The sequence below is a fragment of the Peromyscus maniculatus genome, chromosome 2 (genome assembly GCF_049852395.1).
Source record: "Peromyscus maniculatus bairdii isolate BWxNUB_F1_BW_parent chromosome 2, HU_Pman_BW_mat_3.1, whole genome shotgun sequence".
NCBI classification, from domain to species: domain Eukaryota; kingdom Metazoa; phylum Chordata; class Mammalia; order Rodentia; family Cricetidae; genus Peromyscus; species Peromyscus maniculatus.
Window position 1 is genome coordinate 50,224,219 of NC_134853.1, and position 27,975 is coordinate 50,252,193.

Below are 27,975 nucleotides of genomic sequence, written 5' to 3' on the forward strand. Positions count from 1 at the left end.
CCTGTCACTCCAGCATTAGGGGCATCTGATGGTCTCCCTGGGCACCTACACATACCCATACACAGACACATAGTTAAAAGAAAAGTGAAATCTTGAAGAATTTGCATTTTAAGCAGATTTTGCAAATAGATTATAGGAAGGTAAAGCATATGTAGTCCTATTGTGGGTTCTGTGTGATATGAGAGACTAGAGAAAGTGGTTATTTCAAGGTATATTTGTTGTAAACTTAGACTTAGTAGGTTGGCTATTAAGACAACCCTGTAAAAGCATTTGGTTACTGACAGTTGTTAAAGCTATCACTGATAGTGTCTTTCCTTTTCAGGGAAGATAGCGACCTTACACTCCAAAGCAGATGGTATTAGGCAGCAATGTGTAACATTTCTCCACTACATTAAAGTTTTCATCTTCAGGTAGGATGACAGATGAGTGGTTTTCTTCTGCACAGATATCTGTGGGTATATTCACACAGACTCTTGTATATTTATTCTATCTAATGCCTTTTTAGGTTCTTAAAAGTACAAGACGCTGAGAGCCACAATCTCCCTGTCCATCCCTATGAGGCCTTGGAAGCTCAGCTTCCTTCGATGTTGGTTGATGAACTTCGTGGATTACTTCTGTATATTGGACATCTAGCTGAACTTCCCAGTGTTACTCTAGGAGCATTTGTAAATCAAAACCAGATTAAGGTTTGATTAGTTTGTTTTTTAAATTATCCAACATTTTTCTCCCCCAAGAAAAAGAGTATTATTCAAGAATAAGAATTGGTACAAGCATGGCATGAAATGAAACTCTTATCTCCTGTCTTGTTAATTATGTATTTTTTAATATATATAAATGTGTCTCACCTTAGTTTCTCCATTTATGCAACTTATTTAACTTACGGTTGTGGGAAGAATTAAATAATTGGTTTGCCTAAAGTGCTTAAAACTTACCGTGAAACAATAGCTGTTCTCTATTTGGAAGTGTAAATGCTTAGAAATTTCAAATAAAAATTAACTTCTTTAACCTCTTTGAAATTTCTGTCATTCTCATCAATAAAGGTTTGGTCAAATGCCATGTCATTTATATGTTATAGTAAAATTTAAGAAAAGGCTTTTTTTTTTTTTTAAATACAGTTTTTTAGGAATCTGAGGAGGCTGGCCTCAGTATGATCTTGGATTTTTGATCCTTCTGCCTTTTTTCCAAGTGTTGGAATTACACACCCAGACTATCATGTCCAGTTCAGGGAGTGCTGGAAATTGAGCCTGGGTCTTTTCTGTATGCTGACACAGCACACTACCAACTATACCCTTATCTGCAAAGAAAAATCATATGGAAACTCATCATATGGAATTATACACTTTTACATCATATCACAGCTAAATGGTAGAGTATTTATCACATGCACAGACAGTGCTGGGTTCAGTCCTCAAGACTTCAAAGGAAAATCTTGAAACCCACATTTATGTATTCTAATCTCTCAGACTTTGTTGGAATGTGGTTGGTTGTTTTAACTATGCCTCTTTTTCTACTAGTGATAAACACTCTGAAGTTTGATTTTTTTAATGGTATAATACATTTTTAGCTTGTAGGTAAAAAACAAATTTTGTATATGAAAGCTAGAGCATAGATAAATGTCAAATTATAGTAATTTATGGGAGTTTCTGAACTTTTAACCCCTTCTGTTATATTTGGCTTTACTAATATCAATAAATTTTTAGTAACATGATACTTGTCAAAATTTATATTTCAGTGAACTTTAACAATAAAAAATTTTATTAGAGATCAATATGTAATAATAAGTTCTAAAATAATCATAGGTTAATGTGTTATAGAAAGCAAGTCAATTATTGCTTTTTAAATTCTGTCATGATAAAGGTACATGGGTAGTTTTGGAGGGTAATTTCCATTCTGGTTTCTGTAAATTGGAGTGGTTGTATTTTATTTATTCATCAAATGCATAAGAAAATAAACATACATAACTTGTCTGTCAACAGAAAGAGGCTTTTGTGCACAAGGGTCTTTATCTGAGATTTTGTGGAAATTTTGATTTGGGTGACTTGAAACAATAGTTTATCTGAAGTCTAGAAGACTACATATTAAAATACAAAATATATACCACAATACTACTCTGTAATAAAACACTCATTTAAAAACTTAAGATTTTATATATTTTTTATATACAGTCTATCAGTCTTACATATGAAAAGCATTATTTTAGCTACTATTTCCAATTGAGCATCTATCATAATAATTTGCATTAGAGATGTTACTGATTAGATATTGTATATCTAATTGTGTGTGTTTATATTTTTTTTTTTTGTTTTTTTGTTTTTTTGTTTTTTTTCAAGACAGGGTTTCTCTGTGTAGTTTTGGTGCCTGTCCTGGAACTCACTTGGTAGCCCAGGCTGGCCTCGAACTCACAAAGATCCGCCTGCCTCTGCCTCCCGAGTGCTGGGATTAAAGGCGTGCACCACCATCGCCCGGCTGTTTATATTTTTTTAATGTTATATTGTTTGTGCTGTTAAAAATACTTTGATTTTTACATTTATGGCTATAATTTATCTCTTTTACTACATGTAGGGGGTGGATGCTAAAGAGGTACCTAAGAGGTTAAGAGAATGGGCTGCTCTTCCAGAATTCTAGGTTTGATTCCCAGCAACCACATGATGCTCACAGGCATCTGTAACTCCAGTTCTAGGGGATCTCATTGCACTGTTTTGGTCTCCACGGTCACTAGACGTGCGTATGGTACATATACATACATGCAGACAATACACCCATATACATAATGATTAAAAAATATGTAGGGAGATAGGAAATCTGATACTAGTTTCTGCAAATGGATGTGATGACTCTTTAATGGATTATATTTTCCTCATTGATTTGAAATGTCATGTTTATCTCTTCCCTGTTCCTGCTGCTTGTTATCTCTCCCTGTGCCACTGTGTTATTAGTCTAGTTTCTTTTTTCTTTTCTTTTTTTTTTCTTTGAGACAGGTTTTCTCTGTGTGGCTTTGCGCCTTTCCTGGAACTCATTCCGTAGCCCAGGCCAGCCTTGAACTCAAAGATCCTCCTGCCTCTGCCTCCCGAGTGCTGGGATCTAAGGTGTGCACCACCACTGCCAAGCTAGTCTAGTATTTTTGTGTTTGTATATCTGATAGGGAAAACCCTTCATTATTTTTTCTGTGTATTTCAGTGGAACTTGTTAATGTCACTATATTATTTTACAGTGATACTCAGTATTGAGCAGTGGAAACCAGTACCATCATAGAACTAAAATTTTTGCCTTGAGTTTGATAGAATTGAGTGCTCAGTCATGAATTGAGAGAGAAAATTACCTTTGTCAACTTCCATTTCTTAATGAGGATGACCATATAGTTGGCATGCTAATCTGAAGTTCTCTTTTTTTATATTTTATGGTTCCTATGCACTCCCTGCATTAAAGAATATTTCTTAGCTAATTTCTAAAGCAAAAACTGTATCTTAGATTCCTTTATAGCTTTGTAGCTAAGTAGAATCAGTGGTTGGTTGAAAGGAGTGTGTACTGTCCCAGTCCATTTAGCTCTTTCAATAGTACATCTGTATTAAATCAGCAAATAAAAATGTATCCTTTCAAGGATCATCAGTGAAAGAATTCTGTAATCACAACAAACATTTTCTGAGCCTTTAGATAGTTAATTGGTAGTTACTTGGTTCTATATTTGTGCATGGAGGAGTTTTATGATGTAGTACAAAAATATCTAGTAAAATATGAATTTTTACTACTAAAAATGTCATTCACAGCTCTTCCCACCATCATGGCATTTATTACATCTCTACTTGGATACCCATTGGCTGGTGCTGGAAATACTTCACATACTAGGTGAAAAATTGAGTAAGTTTATGGGTTTCTGTCTTAATTCTTTTAAAAAATTCTAATTTTCATTCCTTTTAAAAATGAAATTAGCCATCTGAGTATACTGGCATATAGTCTATAAACCCGGCTCTTAGGAGGCTGAGGTGAGGGGATCATGAGGTCAGCCTGGATTGTAGATGAATTCTGGGTCAGCCTGAGCTATGAAGAGAGACCCTCTTCAAAAGGAAATAAACAGTTATAAGTACTTAATGTCATTTTTTAAAAGTAGGTAGGAAATGTTTATCGCTCTATTTCACCCAGAGTGTCCATTGTTCATGGCCCCCCCCCCCAAATAAGTGGAAATAGCTTGGTCAGTTTATTTTTCAGTCTTTGATCTGTTGGTATATATGTATTCATTTTTGTTTATAACTACAAATGGTATGGTTGTGCTTTTCATTGTGGTTTTTCATTTAGCAGGGTGTGTGTGTGTGTGTGTGTGTGTGTGTGTGTGTGTGTGTCTTACATATATGTGTTTACATATGTCAGCAGTCTGTTCACACTTGTAGCAAGTATAGTGACCAGAGGACATCAGAAATTTCTACCTTGATTTTTTGAGTCGAGGTCTCTCATTTTTTGTTTTTTCAAGACAGAGTTGCTCTGTGTAACAGCCCTAGCTGTCCTGGAATTCACTCTGTAGTGCCTTGACGAGATTCACCTGCCTCTGCCTCTGTAGTGCTGGGATTAAAAGCTGGGGCAACCACTGCCTGGCTGAGACAAGAGTCTGTTACTAACTGAAAATGGACTTGCCATTTTGGCTCATCTGACCGACCAACAAGCCCTTAGGATCTTCCTTTCCTATCACTGAATTAGAGGCCCTTGCTGCCATACCCAGCTTTGGCTTGGGTGCTGGGAATTAAAATAGGGCTTTTGTAGTGATGCAGTAGCATTCTATCCGCTAAGATACCTCCCCAGCTCCCATTTAGCACCTTTTAGAGATCTGTTGGGCAAAGTACATATGGTTCAGTTTTTAGAGGCTGTGTATTTAGCCATGTCTCTTTTTAACAATAGTTTCTGGATTTTTTTTTTTACTATTATAAATGTTTCCCAGAAGACACATAAGCATATACCGTTAATCTGTCCATACAGTCTATAAAATATTTTCTTAGACATAGAATGGGATATTGAGTTTTGATGTTAAGTTTAGATTATGTGCCTTTTCTTCAGACTCTTGCCAGTAACGAACTTATGTATTGCTGATACATGGAAAGCAATACTGAATGTCTCTTTTTCTTCAGGAGTTTTCTGGTTATCAGTTAACTTCCCTGTCTTTACATAATTTTAATTTTCTTTTACAAATTTTCTAACTTTTAGGGGTTTGTATATATGGCTAGTAATCTTATATTTCGAATGCTGTGTTGTTGTTGTGTTTTGTTTGGTCTTTTTTTGAGAGGGTCAGAGACAGAGTTTCACTCACTGTTTAACCCTGCTGACCCAGACCTTAGTATGTTGACCAGGCTATCCTGCTGTCCTGGTACTGAAAGAGATTCACCTGCCTCTATCTTTGGAGTGTTGGCATTAAAGGCATATACATAGACACATAGATAAACAAAAGTCATTCACAGATTTATAATGACTATATTTCATATGTTTATGACAATATTCAAGTGGACACACTGATGTAGGTACAAGATTTGGTTCTTAGGTTATTACCTTGCTTTACTGTTTTATGCTACAAAATAATTACAAGTGGTGAGCATACTAGCATCTGATAAAAGACTAATGTTTTAACTGCTTTATTCTTAAGAGGTGGAGATGAGGACTTTTATTTTAAAATGATAGAGCAGTAAGCTTTTCAAAGATGGCCTCATACAAGAGAACTTAATTAAACAATATATAATTGGAAAAGATTTCTTAGGTAATGGCTGGACCCATAAGCAGTTACCTGACTTATTTTAAATTGTGTTTTACTTTAGACAAATTTTAAGAGGTAAAATCATTTTCTTGTGAGAATTAATAAAATCTGAAGTTTTACAGCAGACTTTATTTTGCAGAACAAGTTGTTTATGGTCGTCAGTTTATCAGTCAGGCAGGTGACAATTTAACCAATGTCAGCCTATTTGAAGAACATTGTGAAAATCTTTTCTGTGACTTAATAAGCCTGGCACTCAACAGATATGACAAGGTAAAGCTCTAAGAATTATTAATGTTTTAATGACAACAATCCTTTAATTCATGTAGTTCAATATATAAGGATTTGAAATGATTTCCATGTTAAAGTTCCTTGCTTTGTATTTGGTTACTATTATCTGGGAGTTAAATGGGATGAGAATGTAAATGTTTACATTTGATAAGATATTTACAAATATATGTGCTGATATATATATATATATATATATACATATATATATGTGTGTGTGTGTGTGTGTTTGATATAAATGTTTATAATAGGCTAGAATTCATCTTACAAGTTAATTTTTTTTTTTTTTTTTTTTTTTTTTTGGTTTTTCGAGATAGGGTTTCTCTGTATAGCTTTGCACCTTTCCTGGAACTCACTTGGTAGCCCAGGCTGGCCTCGAACTCACAGAGATCCGCCTGCCTCTGCCTCCCGAGTGCTGGGATTAAAGGCGTGCGCCACCACCGCCCAGGCTTACAAGTTAATTTTTAAAGTGGTACATTAAAATATAAAGTTAGGACATTTTAATGAGGTAACATGTTTTAATAAGCATATACATTATATAATGCTTAAATCAGGTTAAGTATTTATCAAATCTATCAGTATGGTAAAAACATTCAGAATACTTCGTTCTATATATATTTACTCTGTACAGTTGTGTACCAGAACTCCTTATTCCTGCCTATCTATCGTTTGAAGCATGTTTACGTTTTCTTATAACAAATGCAAATTTATTTCTAAATTTCAGTCGGGAATCTCTCCCTATATATGTATATATATATTATATGTGATTGTATGTGTGTATTAAAGATGGAACTGATTGAGGTTCATTCAACCCTATACTCAAAACAGGTGTAAAGAATGTTGTATTAGAAAATGCTTTTGCCAATGTCTCTTTCACTTTCTTTATTTGCTGTTACATTTCTGTGCTTATTTTAGTAGTCCTCACAGAGCTTATTTCTAACAAAATCTTAAATGTGTACTGCTCAACCCATGCTTGAAATTTTTTTTTTTTAATCTAAAAATAAGGGTTATCACATACTTTGGTTGTAAAGGGAATTTTTTTTTAAAGAGTTAGTGAAATGACATTTTCTTAAGTTGAGAAAACATTTTAACTCTTTGTAGCAATTAGTTATGTAACATGTAAATAGCTGTGGGTTTGTTTTTTTTTTTTTTAGGTTAGGCCTTCAGAAGCATTAATGATTGATCACTACTCATGCTCCTGTGTTAAAGAATTATGGGTTCTGCTTATTCATCTTCTAGACCACAGAAGTAAATGGTCTGTTGCAGAAGTAAGTTGGAAAATTGATATTTAGTTGTTGTAACAAGTTCATATATTCGATTTCTGTATGTAGGAGAATGGCTACTCAAATCACACACAGTATTGTTTGCAAAGTAGGATATTCTGCTATATTACCCTGTATCTTCCAATGAACATGCACTAATAGAGTACATAAGGAAGTTTGTTATAAGAGATTGACAAATATGGTTATAGAAACTATTCTAGGATGTATAGATGGCAAACTGGAGACCTAGAGAAGTGACTACACACAAGTTATAGTCTGAGTCGAAAGGCCTGAAAGCAGATCTAGTCTCATTCCAAGTCTGAAGGGAGGGAAAAATGGCTGCACCAATTTGAAGAAGACTTACTTTTTTGATCCACAGGGCGGGCAGCTTTTTACTTTTAATGACATGTCTGAATTGGAGGGCCCCACCTACTACCCACATTAGGAGGGCATACTGCTTTACTCACCCTACTAATTTATATGTTACTTCAAGAAATTTTAAATGTATATTTAAAATGTGTGTCCAATATAACATAACCTACCATCTGGTCAAGTTGACACATAAAATGACTATATTTTGTGTGTGTGTGTGTGTGTGTGTGTGTGTAGTAGAATGAAGTTTCTTGAAGTAGTATGATTTCCCCAATACATTGTGAAATGAAATGAGCAAAGTGCAAAGGATTATACTACACCACCTTTTATGTAGGAAAGCAGAGAAAAGGGTGTGTGTGCCTGTGTGTTGGTATACACAAAGAAATATTGAAGTGACAAGGTGAATTAAAAACACAAATTGCTGGGTGCTGATGTAGAAATGTCACCAGCAGTGGAGCAGGAGACAGACAGATCCTCTGCAGCCTGCAGTTCTTTTCAGAGAACTCTCCTGAAGTGAAGTGGGAATTCCTGACTTCACCTCAGAAAAGTGTTTAGGGATGAGTCAATATGAAGCAGAGTTGGAGTTAAGAAGGTTTTGTTTTGTTTTTCTTAATTATAATTTAATCATTTCCTTCCTCCAGACCCTCTCATCTACTTCCTACCCCCTTGGGTCTCATTCAGAGTCACAGTCTCTTTTTCTTTATTTACATGTAAATTTGTGTGTATTGGTGATTTTCTCCGGGGAAAGCTGTTTTTCCCTCTTACCATTCCTTAGTTGCCTGTAATTCTTTCTGTAGTGTTGAAGCCTTCTGAGCTTTCTGCCTTCCATGTTAGCATGTCTCTTGGTGTCATCCTTGTTTATTCTGTGTTTAGCAGCCATGTCGGTGACAACTCCGACACAGCAAGATTCCTGTTTCTCTGACTCTTATCATCACCATCATCCAATATGAAATGATCCCTGATCCTTAGGTGCGTTAGTTTGTTGTATATGTTATCAGAGGGGACTGTGCTCTTCCACTTTGCAGTTTGGTCAGTTGTGGTTTTTTGTTATGGTCTCCATTTGTTGGAAGGATGAGTTTCTTTGAGGAGAGGTGAGAACTACACGTACCTATGGGTAGAAGGACAGCTTTTAGTAATAAAGTTGGGTATTATGCTGGTTTAGTAAAGTGGCACTTGTAGTTTCCTCTTAAGATTCATGACTACACTAGCCCAGAGAAGTTGGCTAGGTTTACAGTACCAGATGTGATTTCCTTCTTGAGTGGGTCTTATAAGTCCAATTAGAGAGAGGTTGGTTACTGCCAAGGTATGTTTGCCACTACTTCACTTTTATGGTTATCATCACCTGTAAGACAAATTGCTAAACAGTTACTAATAAAAAGCCCAGAGCCAGATGTTGGGGTAAAAAACTGAGAGATCAGAGGAATAGGACAAGCCACAGCCAACCTCACCTCACCAACTCCTCAGCTTCTGAAAAGAGACCTATTTCCTGTATACCCACGCCTATATGCCTTTCTGTTCTGCCATCTACTTCCTCTCTCCACCCAGCTACTCTGCCATCCCCACTTCCTGTCTGTACAGACCTCCAGACCTCTGTGGTTAACTAGACCTCTATGGTTAACTAGTGCTGGGATTAAAGGCGTGTGCCACCACACCTGGCTCTATTCCCAGTGTGACCTTGAACTCACAGAGATCTGGATGGATTTCTGCCTCCTGAATGGCGTATGCTACCACTGCCTGACTTTTATGTTTAATATAGTGGCTGGTTTTTTCCTCTGATCTTCACATAAGCCATATTGGGGTGCACAAATAAAATATCACCACAATCACCTGTTAGTTGTTGTAGTTGATAGTTGTCATAGCTGGTGGAACTGTTGGTTGCTTCCCTCTGTTGGAAACTTGCATGGAACCTTCTGGTACCATGAAAGCTAGTCCTCAGGTAGGAGGCTCCCAGATCAGTTGGAACTTGGGTCATCTGGCTCCTGTGTCTCAAGTTCATGGTGTCTTTAGTAGGGATGTATCTTCCCTCTGGCGGGGGTTGGGGGTGGGGGGGTGGGGGGGAACCTAGGGCAGTAGCAAAAGCCTAAATATTCTAGGAGTCATGGGCAACCCTGACCAACAACTCAAACGAGGGCTTTTCATGCCTAGTGTTGGGTTTTTTGTTGGTTTTGTCAGATACTGTATTAATCAAGATTCTCTAGAGATACAGAACTGATAAGCTGAATCTCTGTATTAGAGTGGCTTACAGGTTATGGTCCAACTACTCTGTGTGTGATAGGGACAGAGGAGGTTAGGAGAGAAATGAGGATGTGTGGGTTGGGTTGAATCTAGAGGTGGCTATGGCTTAGGTGAGTGTAGTCAAATGGACATAGGAGACTAGGATAGTTTGCAGGAACCAGTCCTGGTCCAAGCCTGGAGTTTGGGGATGTAAATCTGGACATTACAGTGAGTGGGAGGAAGGCGAAATCGGGTAGACTTACCTGGCTAGACCTTGGAGAATGGTGTGTAGGATTCTGGCTCAGTGGAGAGGTGACATTGAAGGGGCCTGGGTACAGGGATGCACTCAGGGTAGATCTTGGTGGAAGACTTGGGGAGGTTATGGTGCAGGCAGAGTGGCTAGATTACAGTGGTGCACTGAATGTAGAACCCAAGATCTGGGACATTGTGAAGAGGAAGGATTAAGTGTATTCACTGGGCTAACTCCTGGAGAAGGATGTGCAGGATATATTAAGAGGTGTCTAGTAGTTTGTTTTGTTTTGCTCTAAGCATAAATGTTAGAGAGGCACTTAGGAAAAGTATACAAGTCACCCAAGAGCATGAGTATGGTCTTCTAAAGAGGAAGTTACCTTTAAGTGTCTTAATAGCCATGTCTTAATAGCCATGTACGATTTTGAGACTTTTGACATTACACCTCAAAGGGTTGTAAAGGAGCTTAAATGAGTTTATGGGAAGTTCTAGATATGCATCCCTAATTTAATGAATTCATACAGTACTTCCAGATGTGCATCCATGAGATTACTACTGCTAGGGTAAAACTCAAAGTCTTTTTCTCTTCCCCAATTCCTTCCAGATCCCTCCCAACCTTCCTACTCTCTACTACTTCATGTTCTTTCAGATTTCTTTCCCAGTAGCTAACTTGCCACAGTGAAAGTTAACTCCATGTGGCGGTTCTTCAATGCCCACATCTTCTGTGAAGTAGATTGGTGCTGCCAGGAGCAGACATGTCTCATTGTCATTAAAAAAAAAAAAAAAAAAAAAAACTATGTTATTGAAACATTATAAGTGCTATATTCTATAGATTTCTGAAGGGTTTGAAGATGACCTGTCTAATATATATCTCTGCTTGACCTTGAAAACATACCTAATATGACTACAAGTTTGATTGTAATGTCTAACTACTTTCATTTCTTTATATCCTAATAGTTGGTAATAATAACATTCAAGGATTAGCAACTGTATAGGTACAGTATCTTGAACAAGATTAGAAATATATGTGCAATATATCAATCTCAAATTGGTATCAATATACGTAATTTGTATATGAGATACAAAAATCTAATCCAATCTAAAATATTTAAAACTAATAGTTGCTTTTTAAAAGTAGATTCAGTAATCTACCTCTTATTTATAATAGACTTTCTGAACATTCTGTATAGTGTTGACCTTTAAAATATAAAACACCTTTAAAATATAAAACACATCAAGGTTCATAATTGATGCTCTGTTTTGTGTGTATACTTCATTATGAACAGGAAAAACTTTGTCAAAAGTCATTAAAATAGTGTCTTAATTTAACTGAATTATGTTGTTTTTGTTTCTATAGTCATTTTGGAATTGGTTGAATAAACTTCTTAAAACACTTTTTGAAAAATCAAGTGACCAAAGAAGACCTTCTGTTTCTCTAACCCAGGCCAAGGATCCACTAGGCTTTAGTTGGTGGATTAGTGTTCATGTAGCATCATTGTACCAGTTTGATCGCCATGGTGTATCTGATGAAATGGTAAGATTTATATTTGCTTTTGTTTTTAGTTTTTATATACTATCAGGTAATACCTTTCTTTAAAGACAAATATAAAGTAAATGAGTAGTAAATAAAAACTCAGGTCAGGGGAAATGAATTTTCTTTTCTTTTTTTGTATAATGTTTCTGTAAACATCTACTAATCTTGAAGAACCATAAAGCTCATGTTTTGTTTTTTGTTTGTTTGTTTGTTTGTTTGTTTGAAAAAGGAAAGCAATTTGTAGAAGACTTGCTCTCCAATCTTGGGTCTGCTCATAAGTCTTGTATGGACATTGAGTAAATTGCTCAAGATTTTCTGACCCTGTGTTTCCTCACAGAAAAATCATGGCTTTGCATTGCTCTAAAGTTTCCTTCTAGTTATAAATTCTGCAAGAGTGTCAAAGGGAAAGCATATATATGTCTCCCTGAAATGAATCAGTTGGTTTTGTATGTAATAGAATGAAAGTATTCCTTTGGGGGCTGGAGATAGAGTTCAGTGGTTAAGAACACATTCTGCTCTGGCCAAGCACCTAAGTTTTCTTCCCTGCATCCCCACTACCTGTAACTTTTGCTCCAGAGGATCTGTTGTCCTCTATGGGCCTGCTGCAGGCACTACAGTAGTGCACAAACCCATACACATAGACAATTTTAAAAGAAAGAATCTTTCAAGTGTTTCTTTTGCATAGCAATTCTATTTATTTATTTATTTATTTAATTAATTAATTTATTTATTTTGAGACAGGGTTTCTCTGTGTAGCTTTGTGCCTTTCCTGGAACTCACTCTTGTAGCCCAGGCTGACCTCGAACTCACAGAGATCCTCTTGCCTCTGCCTCCCGAGTGCTGGGATTAAAGGTGTGCGCCATCATTGCCTGGCTGCATAGCATTTCTTAAGAGATGCCTTTCCTTATATCTATTTAACAAACTATGAAGTTTGCTTCAAACAAGAAGACAGATTTTATCTATTGAATTGTTTAATTGAAAACATTCTTTTTTTTTTTTTTCCTTTTATTTTACAATACCATTCAGTTCTACATATCAGCCACGGGTTCCCCTGTTCTCCCCCCTCCCACTCCCTCCCCTTCCCCCTAGTCTACCCCCCATTCCCACCTCCTCCAGGGCAAAGCCACCCCCGAGGAATGTGATCAACCTGGTAGACTCTCTCCAGGCAGGTCCAGTCCCCTCCTCCCAGACTGAGCCAAGAGTCCCTGTACAAGCCCCAGGTTTCAAACAGCCAACTCATGCAATGAGCACAGGACTTGGTCCCACTGCCTAGTTGCCTCCCAAACAGATCAAGCCAATCAACTGTCTCACCTATTCAGAAGGCCTGATCCAGCTGGGGGCCCCTCAGCCTTTGGTTCATAGTTCATGTGTTTCCATTCGTTTGGCTATTTTTTTTTTTCAATAATTGAGTAAAACCAAAATTTATTATAAGCCACAGTCGTCCTAGGGACCTCCATGTTATATATATAGACTCCATGGTTCTATGGGTTGTGGTCTGATTGTTCTTTATTTTATATCTAGAATCCACTTATGAGTGAGTACATACCATGACTGACTGTCTTTCTGGGTTTGGGTTACCTCACTCAGGATGATTTTTTCTAGTTCCATCCATTTGCCTGCAAATTTTATGCTTTCATTGTTTTTCTCTGCTGAGTAGTACTCCACTGTGTATATGTACTACATTTTTTTCATCCATTCTTCCGTTGGCGGGCATCTAGGTTGTTTCCAGGTTCTGGCTATTACAAATAGTGCTGCTATGAACATAGCTGAGCATGTATCTTTATGGTATGAATCAGCATTCCTTGGGTATATGCCCAAGAGTGGGATGGCTGGGTCTTGAGGTAGTTCGATTCCTAATTTTCTGAGAAACCGCCATACTGATTTCCACAGTGGTTGTACAAGCTTACATTCCCACCAACAGTGGAGGAGTGTTCCCTTTGCTCCACATCCTCTCCAACATTGACTGTCATTTGTGTTTTTGATCGTAGCCATTCTGACAGGTGTAAGGTGGAATCTCAGAGTCATTTTGATTTGCCTTTCTCTGATGATTAAGGATGTTGAGCATTTCTTTAAATGTCTTTCAGCCATTTGTGATTCTTGTTTTGTGAATTCTCTGATTAGCTCTTTAGCTCATTTTTTAATTGGACTGTTCAGTATTTTGATGTCTAGTTTCTTGAGTTCTTTATATATTGTGGAGATCAATCCTCTGTCAGATGTGGGGTTGGTGAAGATCTTTTCCCAATCTGTTGGCTGTCTTTTTGTCTTATTGACTGTGTCTTTTGCCCTGCAAAAGTTTCTCAATTTTGAGAGGTCCCATTTATTAATTGTTGTGCTCAGGGTCTGTGCTGTTGGTGTTTTATTTAGGAAATGGTCTCCGGTGCCAATGCATTCAAGAATGCTTCCTACTTTCTTTTCTATTAAGTTTAGTGTAACTGGATTTATGTTCAGGTCTTTGATCCACTTGGACTTGAGTTTTGTGCATGGTGACAGATACGGATCTATTTGTAATCTTTTACATATTGAGATCCAGTTATGCCAGCACCATTTGTTGAAGATACTTTCTTTTTTCCATTGAATAGTTTTGGCTCCTTTGTCAAAAACCAGGTGTTCATGGATTAATGTCAGGGTCTTCAATTCGATTCCATTGGTCCGTATGTCGGTTTTTTACCAGTACCTAGCTGTTTTTATTACTATAGCTCTATAGTAGAGTTTGAAGTCAGGGATGGTGATGCCTCCAATGGTTGCTTTATCGTATAGGATTCTTTTAGCTATCCTGGGTCTTTTGTTTTTCCATATGAAGTTGAGTATTTTTCTTTCCAAGTCTGTGAAGAATTGTGTTGGGATTTTGATGGGGATTGCATTGAATCTGTAGACTGCTTTTGGTAAGATTGCCATTTTTGCTGTGTTGATCCTACCTATCCATGAGCATGGGAGATCCTTTCAATTTCTTTCTTTAGAGATTTAAAGTTCTTATCAAAGAGGTCCTTCACTTGTTTAGTTAGTGTTATCCCAAGGTATTTTATATTATTTGTGGCTATTGTAAAGGGTGATGTTTCTCTGACTTCTTTCTCAGCCCTTTTATCATTTGTATATAAGAGGGCTACTGATTTTTTTGAGTTGATCTTGTATCCTGCCACTTTACTGAAGGAGTTTATCAGCTGTAGGAGTTCCCTGATAGAGTTTTTGGGGTCACTAATGTATACTATCATATCATCTGCAAATAGTGAAAGTTTGACTTCTTCCCTTCCAATTTGTATCTCTTTGATCTCCTTTTGTTGTCTTATTGCTCTAGCTATAACTTCTAGTACTATTTTGAATAATTATGGGGAGAGTGGATAGCCTTGTCTTGTTCCTGAATTTAGTGGTATCACTTTGAGTTTCTCTCCGTTTAATTTGATGTTTGCTGTTGGCTTGCTATACATTGCCTTTATTATGTTTAGAAATGTTCCTTGTATTCCTGATTTTTCTCCTTTATCATGAAGGGGTGTTGGATTTTGTCAAAGGCTTTTTCAGCATCTAATGAGATGATCATGTGGTTTTTTTCTTTCAGTTTGTTTATATGGTGTATTACATTGACTGATTTTCGTATGTTGAACCATCCTTGCATCCCTGGGATGAATCCTACTTGGTTGTGATGGATAATTGTTTTGATGTATTCTTGGATTCAGTTTGCCAATATTTTGTTGAGTATTTTTGCATCAATGTTCATGAGGGAGATTGGTCTGTAGTTCTCTTTCTTTGTTTCATCTTTGTGTGGTTTGGGTATCAGGGTAATTGTAGCCTCATTAAAAAGAGTTTGGTAGTGTTCCTTCTGTTTCTTTTGTGTGGAACACTTTGAAGAGGATTGGTATTAGTTCTTCTTTGAAAGTCTGGTAGAATTCTGTACTGAAACCATCTATTCCTGGGCTTTTTTTGGTTGGGAGACTTTTGATGACTGTTTCTATTTCTTTAGGGTTTATTGGTCTATTTAAATGGTTTATCTGGTTTTGATTTAATTTTGGTATGTGGTATTTATCCAGAAAATTGTCCATTTCTTCCTGGTTTTCCATTTTTGTGGAATAAAGGTTTTTGAAGTATGATCTGATGATTCTCTGGATTTCCTCATTGTCTGTTGTTATGTCTCCCTTTTCATTTCTGATTTTGTTAATTTGGGTGTTGTCTCCTTGCCTTTTGGTTAATTTGGCTAGGGGTTTGTCTATCTTGTTGATTTTTTTTTTTTTCCAAAGAACCAACTCTTTGTTTCATTGATTTTTTTTGTATTGTTCTCTTGTTTTCTATTTTGTTGATTTTAGCCCTCAATTTGATTATTTCCTGGTGTCTATTTCTCCTGGGTAAGGTTGTTTCTTTTTGTTCTAGAGCTTTCAGTTGTGCTGTTAATTCATTGGTATGGGATTGCTCCACCTTCTTTATGTGTGCAGTTAGAGCTATGAATTTTCCTCTTATCACTGCTTTCATAGTGTCCCATAAGTTTGGGTATGTTGTACTTTCATTTTCATTGAATTCTAGGAAATCTTTAACTTCTTTCTTTATTTCTTCCTTGACCCATTGATGTTTCAGGTGGGCATTATTCGGTTTCCATGAGTTTGTGGGTTTTCTATAATTTTTGTTGTTGTTGAGGTCTAACTTTAAGGCATGGTGGTCTTATAAGATACAGGAGGTTATTCCAATTTTTTTGTATCTGTTGAGATTTGTTTTGTGTCCAAGCATGTGGTCAATTTTTGAGAAGGTTCCATGGGGTGCTGAGAAGAAGGTATATTCTTTTGTGTTAGGATGGAATGTTCTGTAGCTATCTATTAAGTCCATTTGAGTCATAACATCTGTTAGGTCCTTTATTTCTTTGTTATGTTTCAGTCTGGTAGATCTGTCTTTTGGTCAGAGTGGTGTGTTAAAATCTCCCACTACTAATGTGTGGGGTTTGATGTGCGTTTTAAACTTTAGTAGTGTTTCTTTTATGAATGTGGGTGCTTTTGTATTTGGAGCATAAATGTTTAGAATCGAGACTTCATCTTGGTGGATTTTTCCTGTGATAAATATGTCATGTCCATCCTGATCTCTTTTGATTGATTTTAGTTTGAAGTATATTTTAATAGATATTAGGATAGCTACACCAGCTTGTTTCTTAGGTCCATTTGCTTGGAAAGCCTTTTCCCAGCCCTTTACTTGGAGGTAGTGTCTGTCTTTGAAGTTAAGGTGTGTTTCTTGTATGCAGTAGATGGATGGGTCCTGTTTTCTTATCCATTCTGTTAGCCTGTGTCTTTTTATAGGTGAGTTGAGACCATTGATATTGATGGATATTAATGACCAGTGATTGTTAATTCCTGTTATTTTTTGTGGTTGTATTATGTTGTCCTTCTTTGGTGTATGTTGGTGTGGGATTATCTATTGCTTGATTTTTCATGGATGTGTTTAGCTTCTTTGGGTTGGATTTTCCTTTCTAGTGCTTTCTGTAGGGCTGGGTTTGTGGACAGGTATTGATTAAATCTGGTTTTACCTGGAATATTTTGTTTACTCCGCCTATGATGATTGAGAGTTTTGCTGGGTATAATAGTCTGGGTTGGCATCCGTGGTCTCTTAGTGTCTGCATGAGATTTGTCCATGATCTTCTAGCTTTCATAGTCTCTATTGAGAAGTCTGGTGTTATTCTGATGGGTTTGCCTTTATATGTTACTTGGTCTTTTTCCTTTGTGGCTCTTAATATTTTTTCTTTGTTCAGTGTGTTTAGTGTTTTGATTATTATGTGGCGAGAGGATTTTTTTTTTTTTTGGATGCAGCCTATTCGGTGTTTTGTAAGCTTCTTGTATCTTCATAGGTATTTCTTTCTTTAGGTTAGGAAAGTTTTCTTGTATGATTTTGTTGAATATATTTTCTGTGCCTTTGAGTTGGTATTCTTCTTCTTCTTCTATCCCTACTATTCTTAGGTTTGGTCTTTTCATCGTGTCCCAAATTTATTGGACATTTTGTGTTACGACTTTTTTGTTTTTAATGTTTTCTTTGACTGACAAATCTATTTTCTCTATTGTGTCTTCAGTGTCAGAGATTCTCCGTTCTATCTCTTGCAATCGGATGGTTATGCTTGTTTCTGTAGTTCCTGTTCATTTAGTCAGGATTTCTATTTCCAGCATTTCCTCAGCATGTGTTTTCTTTATTGTCTCAAATTCATTTTTCAGATCTTGGATTGTTTCTTTCATCTGTTTAATTGCTTTTTCTTTGCTTTCTTCCCATTTTTTGTTCGTTTTTTTCTTCCATTTCTTTAAGGGAGTTTTTTATTTCCTCTTTAATGGAGTTTTTCATTACCTCTTTAAGGGAATTTTTTATTTCTTTAAGGGAATGTTTTATTTATTCTTTAAGGGCCTCTATTATCTTCTTAAAGTCAATTTTAGGATTGATTTCTTCTGTTTCTTGTGTCTTGGTATGTTCAGGTCTTTCAGGTGTAGAATCACTAGGTTCTGATATTGCCATATAAGTCTTTATATTGTTGCCTGTATTTTTGCACTGGCGTCTACTCATCTCTTCCTCTGTGCGGTGCAGGTGGTGTCTGTGTCTGAGAGTGCCTCCCTTGTTCTAATTTTTAGTCTTGGTTCAGTAGGAGTTCTTGGTTAAATTGGTGCTATTGGGCTGTTTCTTCAGGGGCAGCTGATCTCAGTTGGTGAAGTATATACTTATGATTCTGGTGATCTGGTTTGGTGGCTGGGCAGCGCCTTCTTCTGTGTTCCCAGGTCACGTTTTGTTCATTTGTCAACTCCTCAGCTGATCTTGTTTCTTCAGACTTCAAACTGTAGGGATCTGAATCCTCTCCCAGGTGGATTTCAGCTGAGTGGGGTAGTCTCACCAACACCTCCAAGTTGTTGAGTTTCCCAGGATTAGCAACTGGGCCCTGGCTGTCCTCAGAAGGAGTGTTCAGATTCGTTCTAGTTCCATCCCACAGAGATAGCTTCTTCTCTGGGTGTTGGGGTTGGAAGCGTCCCTGCCTCTGCTTGTCGCTGCTGTTGGGCTCTTCTACCTTTGCAGGCCACCGCTGGTCCTGTATGTCCCTGTTGGCCGCCGCTGCCGGCCAGTCTACCTCAGCGGGCCGCCGCCGCGCCTATATGTCTCTCCTGGCTGCCGCCGGGCCTGTATGACCCTGTCGGCCGCAGCTGCTGGGCCTGTATGTCTCTGCTGGCCGCTGCTGGGCCTGTATGTCTCTGCCGGCTGCTGCCGCGGGCCTACCCGCCTCTGCTTTTCGCTGCTGCCAGGCCTGTCTTACCTTTTATTTTTTTTTAAAAAAAAGAAAGTTTTCCTTTTTATTTATATGTATATGTATACATGCATGTAAATATATAAGTGCAACTTGCTGAGTCTACTTAATGATGCTTGTATTTATGTGCTTTAAGAGCTGACCACTTGCTCTTTGATAACAGATCAGGGGTTCATCCCTGGGAAAGACCAACTCTCCCTCTTAGCAGTTATCAGTTGCTTGTAGCCCTTTATCTAGGAGTGGATCCTTGTGAGATTTCCCTCATCCACCTCTTTCTTTTGATACATAGTTTAATTTATTTAGATTATAGCCATCATGTAGTTTACATTGTTCAAATTCTTTGGGTAAGAATTACATTACTCTGATATTCTTGTTATTTAAATGACTTGGTAGGACAATTGAAACATACTCATTAACATGATCCAGTTGTAAAACAAAAATCTGAATTGTATCAACCTTGTCCTGTTCCTGATTACTTACCTGCCCCTGGTGGTGACATTTTCTTCTCTTCATAGTGGTCTACTAACTGTAAGGTGAATAAACCCTTCCTTCCCGAAGCTGCTTTTGGTCCCCAAGTGTTTTCTACAGTAGTAGAAAGCAAATAAGAAGTACATAGGGCAGAGAACAGGTGGAGTACCAAATGGGGAGTTTCGTTTATCCTTTAACTAGGAGTCAGGGCATACTAATGTGTGATGACCAAGACTTTGCTCCGTCTTCAGTGTTCATAGTTTCTTGGACCTCCGTTACAGAGATATGACCTGTTACTGTTCAAGTAGTTGATCACAGTCTCCAGGCTAGATGACCCAACGTCACACTGTTTGTCTGTGGAGCTTGATCAAATCCTGCCCTAAGACTCCGTAGTTATGACTAGCCTCTGCTCTGTCATATTCTCAGAGTAATGTGGTAGGTCTCTAAACCAAGGTGTTCCTTTCAGGCTTTAATAGTCTGATGACTCAGAGATGAGTGATTTGTTTTTTGTTTTGTTTTGCTTTTTGCTGGTAGTAACTAAGACATTGCTTTAGTAATTGTTACATAACAAAAAAGGTAGTGAAATGAAACAATACATATCTCACTCATAGTTTCTAATAGTTGGGAATATTTTTAGAGCATTATCTATGTGGTTCCTGCTTCAGGATCTTCCATGAAGATTTAGTCAAGTTATCACTTAGAGGCAGTTCCTGAAGGCTTAATTGGGATTAGAAGATTTAATTTTGGCAGAATATATTAGTTTACTATTCTGTGGGCTTCAGGTCTGCTCACAGTAGGGATGTTTCCTTGGTTAAATTAGCAGGAGAGTATTGTCAACATGGAAGCTTCGCGGAAGTGACATATTGGCACTCATTAGTATTGGTAGTCTGTTGATGAGCATCCCCTTTATGGTGGGGGAGGGGACTATATAAATGATTCAGACCAAGAGGCAGAGACCATAAAAGGCCATCTTAGTTGCTGACTACTGCTGTTGTGCTACTTTTAGTTTGGAAGTACTTACTAATTTAGTGTAGCTAGCACTTTATATGAATATTTTCCAGCCTTTTAAAAATCACAATTAGTGAACACACCTTCTATTCACTACAGTTTATTTTTATAAATATAATCATGTGATGGTCAAGACCAACTCTCTGTGTAGCTCTGACTGTCCTGTCCTGGAACTCATATAGACCAGTCTGGCCTTGAACTCAAAAGAGATCTGCCTCCTAACTGCTGGGATAAAAGGCTTACACCACAAAGGGCCTTATCTTTGCTCTTTAGGACTCTAGCTTTGGTTTTTGAAGTTTAAATTAGTTTTCACACTTTTTCTGCATTAGAAACTACTCGCTTGCTTTTGGAAGTGCTTGCTCCTTGCTTCTGGTTTTGACCAGTGTCCACATATATCAGTCTCTAAGAACTGAGTATTCTGAGAAAATACCCTCCAGGTTTTCTTGTTAGAAAAGTGAGATTTTGAGAAACTTTGTTGAAGTCCACTGTAGCTCTCTTCCTTGCAGCATAGTCATGCATAGAATTGGAATATCCACATAGATGACCAGTTGTTAAATAAAAGCATTACCAAGTTTTCTTTATATATAAAACTACATTAAAGTTTTAATTTAATAAGATATAACATCTTTGGGATATTGCAAATAAAATGATGGAAAATCTCATGTAAGAAGGAGAGTAGGGAAGACTGGCATGTGAACTTATAAAATACATATTGCTATATCTTTTTTTAGTTAGGTTATATGTAACAACAAATTAAGTATTTAAGCCATGTATAAACCTATAGAAGTACTACTTTTATAAAATAAGACCAGATATGATTAGAATAGTTTTAAATTTATTTCTTCAAGTATGTCAGCTAAGATTTACTGTAAGAAATTACAAAGGTATTTTAACAATGGAGCTTCACACTTGTGCCATAAATTTAAATATGTGCATAATAAAGAGCAGCAATTTCAATGCAGCCATATTTTTCTCTTTTCAGAGACAGATGGAGTCAAATTGGAGCTTTACTGAAGAACTTTTGAAACAGTCTGTCACTGTTCAGGTATGCTGCTAAAGTGAGGCATTATATGACTTCTGCATTTTATAGTATAAATTTTACTTACAAAAATCTAAGCAAATTTAAAAATGATTTAAGTAACAGTTTATTACAAATCTGAGATTATTTTTGAAGGGTCAACTCACAGTAATTCATATTAAATCCTTAAAGATTTTTATTTTTAACACTGAATTTGTCACTTAAAGGACAAAGATAATTATCTTAGTTGGTGACTTTGAAAGAATGTATTCAAAATAAGTGGGAGATGCTTCGGAGTTATAAGCCATTCCTTGACTGTATGATAGCAAGCCAGGCGACATGATGAAGGAGATAGTCAGTGGTATTGGAAATGCAGCTCTATCCTCCTCACAGCAGGAAGGTGACTTGCCTTGCTGAGCAATTTGTCTTACAGGCTTGAATCCTATTCTCACTGATAAGGTCCTCGTTTCTGAGCACTCATTTCATACCTTATCATTTTTCTTTCCGCAGAGCTGTTAATGTAGTGCTTCATGGCCCAGAGGTCAGACTTGACCTCCTTTAAAATAGTTTTAAATATCCTGTTCATCTCCTCTTTAAATATGTTGTAGTTCTGAAAGTTCTATAATGTAAGGAACCTGTTATGGAAGGTTATGATGTGGAATATTTTTTAATTTGGGAAATAGACTGCTTTTCTGCTAATGAAGATTATTTAAAGCTCAAAGAGGCATAAATAATAATATAAGAAGATGGCTTTGTGTGTGTATGCTTATAGAAGTATATATATATATCTAAACCATCTCTTCAGAACGAAAAGCTGAATATTTAAAAACTGTAAATGGTTGAAATTATATGTGCTGTCTGTATTAACTGTATGTGGCCATTAATGTTTCTAATTATCATAAGAACCTTATCAGTTATAAGCTAGATGTCTTGTAGAATACCAGGAAATTAAAGATATTATGAGAAATGCTTTAACCACTGTAAAAGCTATGTTTGCTTTATATTTTCTTGTATAATTTTAGTTGTCTTTCTCTGTTTTAAATATATTGATTTAGTAACACTTTACATGTATTATTACTGGAATATAGGAAATCAGGGAGTAGTCATGAAATAAGAAATAGATATTGCATTGGTCATTGTCATTTTTATCAGTTACTCATTCATTCTTTTATTTTTAGAATTTCATGTATGAAACTGTGTTTATGTCATTCCCCCCTTTCAGAGTCTTCCCCACTCAAGTTCATACTTGATGACTCGCAGAGCTGTCTTCAAACCAAGTACAAGTAACTTGAGTAAAGTCGGAATAGTGTTATATTTCTAGTAATGGTTCTGACATCTGAGTTAGGAACTGGGAGCTTCAGTTTCCTAATTAAGTTGTAACTGAGTGTGTGCTTGAAATTTTCTTCCAGCCCCTTTATTTTTCTCTCTTTCTTTTGTATTAACAATTTAAAATGTTCATAAAACCATGAATTTACAGAGTTTTTGAGCTCTTTATCACTGACTGTTCCTTACATAGACACACCCATATTGGTGGGACAACAGGAAAGAATTTGTCATTGGTCTCTTTTCTGTAGAAATACTTGCTTTTAATTAATACTTCACTTGCTCCTCCCTCTGGATGTTGACTCCCTGCAATTTAAGACTTCTTTTGACATTTGGGGATTAGACCCAAGGCCTCTGCTTGCTAAGCAGGTGCTCTTTCATTACACTAGATCCCCTTCCCTAATCTTGATTTTAAGTACATATTTTCACAGCATAATTAGCATTTTAATGGTGGCAGTTGAAATTGTTTTTAAGATTTAAGATAGCTTATCCTTAAAAAACGATTGTCTGAGCCAGGCGGTGGTGGCCCACGCCTTTAATTCCAGCACTCAGGAGGCAGAGGCAAGTGGATCTCTGAGTTCGAGGCCAGCCTAGGCTACAGAGTGAGATCCCAGAAAGGCACAAAGCTACACAGAGAAACCCTGTCTCGAAAAACCAAAAAAAAAGAAAAAAAAAAAAAACCAGATTGTCGGATCAATCATCTCAGTTTGCCTGGCCTGGGGTTTCAGTGACCAAACCAGGAAAGTTCTGAGCAAACCAAAATGAGTCTGTCCTCTTGGAATTATTACTAATTATTACTAATTATTACTATTCACGACGCTTTCTCCAGCTGGTTAGGTCTTTCTAAGTCAAAGTAATATCTTTCTGTGGAAGAAGTAGTCCTGCAGTAAAAACAGTCCTCTGGATTTCTCTGGTATTTTTTCAGTGTTACTGTATCACTATTGCATCAAATAATATTCAATAAGTAAAAAGGATTACTTGCTGGAGTTCTTAAGACTAATTTTGTGTGTGTAGGGAAGCTAAGTGGTTATTAAGAATTACTACATTTTGATGGAACTCCAGAAGCCTACACCCATGCTCTGAGGTGTGTCTTTCTTCTAGAGCATCTCACTTTCTCTATGTATCTATACTTATAGATATGTAATTTGTTCTTAAATTGACATGTCTATATGGTAACCAAACTAAAACATTGAATGCTTCATTATCAAATGTTTGTCCTATGAAACATGCCCAAATTTAATATGCCTAAATTTCATTTTCAAAATAAGGCAGGAAGACATTCTTCTATAAAAGTCTAAAGTAACTTTCTGGAACAGATATATTAAAAGAGATATAATGGGGAGAGTCATCAGATAGCCCTTGCTCTGGCTCTTTTCTCTCTCTCTCTCTTTTTCACACACACACACACACACACACACACACACACACACACACACACACACTCTCACTCAAAACATACCCCTGAGATTGGATAACCACAGGGCTTGTTAAAAGTTTAGGAGTTGAGTAGCATGCACAGTATGCCAGCCTAGGTTTACGGCTATGTGGGAAAGAGCCCACAGGTCTTCTGGTCTATTTTAAAAAAAAAAAAAAAAAAAAAAAAAAAAAAACTAATCAAGGGGCATAGATTTCCATACCTTATCAGGTAGATTTGGAGCTTAAAATACAGCAAGTAAAATGTGTCTCCTTAAAAAGTCAGATTGTGAATCTTATTACATTTGTTGTGATCCTCAGGAATCAGCATTTAGGCCAACAGTGGTATTTCTCTTTGGCAAATAAAATGTAATTAATGCTAATGATAGTCTTATGCTAATAATCCTATGTTGTGATATTGTGTTTACATTTTACCCCTAAGAGATTTAGGCTTTGAAGGGTTAAGCCACTTGTGTAGGTTTGGCCAGCTAGCTAGGAAATGTCAGGATTTGTATTTGAATCACCACATATAGTTTCTAGATATTTGTGGAAAGCACATCTGTGTTCTGTGGTATTATTATTTCCCTCTGCAGAATGTGATGAGGAATTAAGGTAAAGAGCTCAAGTATTTTTAGGTATTTTCACCTTTTAGGTCTCTCGTGGTTATGAACTGATTCCTCTATTCCTATCATGTCATATATTCTTGCCTTAATTACCTGGGCGATTGACGAGTCTCTTCTATCTATAATTTAGCTGATGAACAATACTTTTCTGTTTAAAAATCAACTTCCCTTTTGACCATTTTAAATAGGTTTATTTATTTATTTATTTTTCATGTATTGTAGCTTGATTTCTAATTGGTCTTAATAAAAACCTGGAGCCAGATATCGGGGTAAATGCTACAAGATCAGAGAGACAAAAGAGCAAGCCACAGCCGGGCGGTGGTGGCGCACGCCTTTAATCCCAGCACTTGGGAGGCAGAGCCAGGCGGATCTTTGTGAGTTCGAGGCCAGCCTGGGCTACCAAGTGAGTTCCAGGAAAGGCACAAAGCTACACAGAGAAACCCTGTCTCGAAAAACCAAAAAAAAAAAAAAAGAGCAAGCCACAGCCATCACCTCTTACCTTGCCAACTCTTCAGCATGAAAAAGACTGAGCTACTGTCTCCTCCCACCTTATATTCCTCTCTCCAACCAGCCATATCACTTCCTGTCTCCATCTCCCTAGCTGGGATTAAAGGCATGAGATCCCTAGTTCTGAGATCAAAAGTGTCCTACCACTGCCTAACTCTGTTTTTCTTAGACTGGATCAAAAACTTGGTGGCCTTGAGATCCTTCTTTCTCTGCCTCCTAAGTACTGGGATTAAAGGTGTATACCACCACTGCCTGGCCTCTATGGCTAACTAGTGGCTTAGCTTCACACTCTGAGATCTTCAGGCAAGTGATCACAAACAAAATATCAACACATTGTATATGTTTGTGTGAGTTTATTTGTACTGTGTGCATGCAGGTGCCCACAGAGGCTAGAGAGTGTTAGATCCCCTAGAACTGGAGTTATAGGTAGTTGTGAGCTGCCTTCTGCTGTGCTGGCAACTGAACCCAGGTCTTCTGTAAGAGCAGTATGTGCTCTTAACCACTGAGTGAACTCTCCAATCCTGAACACATACTTTTTAAGAGAATTTTAAAAAAAATATGGGAAATGGTTTAGAATAAAGCAATAGTTGGTATATAGAATGTAAAAACATAGAGTAATATAATGAATGTTCTGTAATTATAAGCTTCGAAAAAAAGGCCTTTTTTGTATCACATTCAACTGACTCGCCTATCCTTCCAGAACTAGGAATAATATTTTGAAGAATTTTTTTAAATCTATCACTACTGAAGGGCATTTTTTTTTAACTTCAAAAAGTAAAAAGATCCCCTGAAATGCTGTATTTAATTTCTTCACTGTTGTATACAAGAAGAACATAGGTTCTGGACTCCAGAAGAATGTAGATCAAATCTGGCATTTGCTAATTGTTCTCATTTTTTCTTGCTCTTGATATAGAGTAGTTTGTATAACAAACTTAAGAGGTGTACCTTTCTCTTCACCTTTCCAAACTACCTACTTTTTTTTGGACTGAATATACTTTTTGGATATTACGTACAAAACATGTCTCAGATTCCAGATAAACCCTTCAAGATGAACTTTATAAGCCAGTTTGTTTTGTCTTGATCACATAATAAAAATAGTATACTGTAACTCAGCTCAGTATTATGCTGTGAGCTTCAATATGAGCTTAGATCTACATTTACTTTCATAACATAGAGTTACAATGTCGGTGATGAACCTGTTGGTTAAATGAATGTGCAGGCACCTAGTAGAAATTGTCTTCCACTCAGTCTTAGATTTGTTTCTGAAACATTTATGAAGCCTCTTTATGAATGAAACATTGTACTGTGCCTTGAAGGCATTATTCTAGGCCTGAGAGAACTCATAGACACTTGAAATATGAGAGACAAACTTAACTCCCTCCTCTGTAATTAGTCATTTTTGTGGGTTTTTTGTTGTTGTTGTTGCTGTTGTAGATTATACAATAAATATAGCCGTTCCCTCAGAAATGTCTTTTATTCCTTAACTCTTCCTTAAACTCTGTTTAAATCTGAAAAGACTTACCTATCCTCTCCTACTCCATTCCTATCATCAATTGGATATTGCTGGAAGAAATTAATTATTCCTTCTTACTTGTCCAGCTTTTAAATTCTTGATCATAAGTGTCAAGTGGCAGTCCACTCTAGAATTTTTGCAATACAAACAAGGACAAAACCAGAACAAAGACAATGAATTCTAATGACTTAAATTAGAACTTTTCTGTAGCACACTATTTATCATAATCGATACCCAGACCACTAAACTCAGCATCTGCTTGGTACTTATTGAGAAAATCTACCAGGTAAATGTAAACTCCTCTGTCTTTGCAAGTTTGTATCTTCCAACCTCCAGAAGACTTTTCTTCTGTATAGAAAGTATTACTGCTTCTTCCAAGAACTGGTCTCCTTCCTTATACACCATATAGGGTAACTTCTTATTTGTTCAAGGACTTTCTTTATATTTCCCCATTAAAATATATTCTTCATCCCCTTTTATCTCTTGAGCCACCCATGATTGAATTTCTGACATGTCCAAAGTGTTATCATAGGCATCACTGACTTGCATATTGTTAAGTGTAAGAGTTCTTATTTTTCCTTATTTTTCAACTTGACAATAATATTTAACCCTGGTCACCATTGGTTTTATTTGAAATACTTATCTTGGTTTCTGTGATAACTAATTTTCTTACCATTTTATTGGTCATTTGTTTTATAGACTTTTCTATATTCCTCTACTCAGTATTTGTTAGAATTAAAAAAAAAAAACCTCTATTGTTAATTTATTCCTCGTTTTTATGTGTGTTCTTTACGTTACTTATTGTACCTAGCCTCTTAGGTCTAAAAATTATTAATATGATGTTAACACCCAGGTTTTTTTTTAAATAAAACTTAATACTTTTATTAAAATGTTTAATTACATAAAGCAATGTGGAAAGCAAAACTCTGAGAAGCAAAAAAAAAAAAAAAAAAAAGAAAGAAAGAAAGAAAAGGAAGAAACCCCAACAACAACAAAAACCAGGCTAGGGAAGCATGGAATTGAATGAAGTGGCTTATTAAGTGCTGGTTAGCCAGGCCCAGGGGGCTTCAAAACTGCTCTGGATAATGGTGAATAGGGAGAACACCCAGGTTTATACTAATAACTTTTGACTTCTCCCCTGAGCTTTATTGTGTACTTAGCACTTGCTTGTGGATGCCCTGTTCATTTTCCCCATTTACTTCTCCGTATTCTTTGCCACAATCC

General features: G+C 36.7%; 1 protein-coding gene across 6 annotated transcripts in view; it reads left to right on the forward strand.

Moving 5' to 3' along the window:
- The window catches only part of Mms22l (MMS22 like, DNA repair protein), a 117,402-nt gene that overhangs the window by 6,813 nt on the left and 82,614 nt on the right, over positions 1 to 27,975 (forward strand). For 4 of the 6 annotated variants that reach the window (XM_015997925.3, XM_042270936.2, XM_076564011.1 and 1 more), the window contains exons 5-11: positions 323 to 410; positions 506 to 686; positions 3,765 to 3,855; positions 5,868 to 5,998; positions 7,168 to 7,281; positions 11,468 to 11,644; positions 21,337 to 21,399. In XM_015997925.3, the coding sequence (XP_015853411.1) occupies positions 323 to 410; positions 506 to 686; positions 3,765 to 3,855; positions 5,868 to 5,998; positions 7,168 to 7,281; positions 11,468 to 11,644; positions 21,337 to 21,399 (845 nt within the window). The remainder of the gene's footprint in view (positions 1 to 322; positions 411 to 505; positions 687 to 3,764; positions 3,856 to 5,867; positions 5,999 to 7,167; positions 7,282 to 11,467; positions 11,645 to 21,336; positions 21,400 to 27,975) is intronic. The other 2 variants (XM_015997927.3, XM_076564013.1) reach the window with 1 other exon arrangement.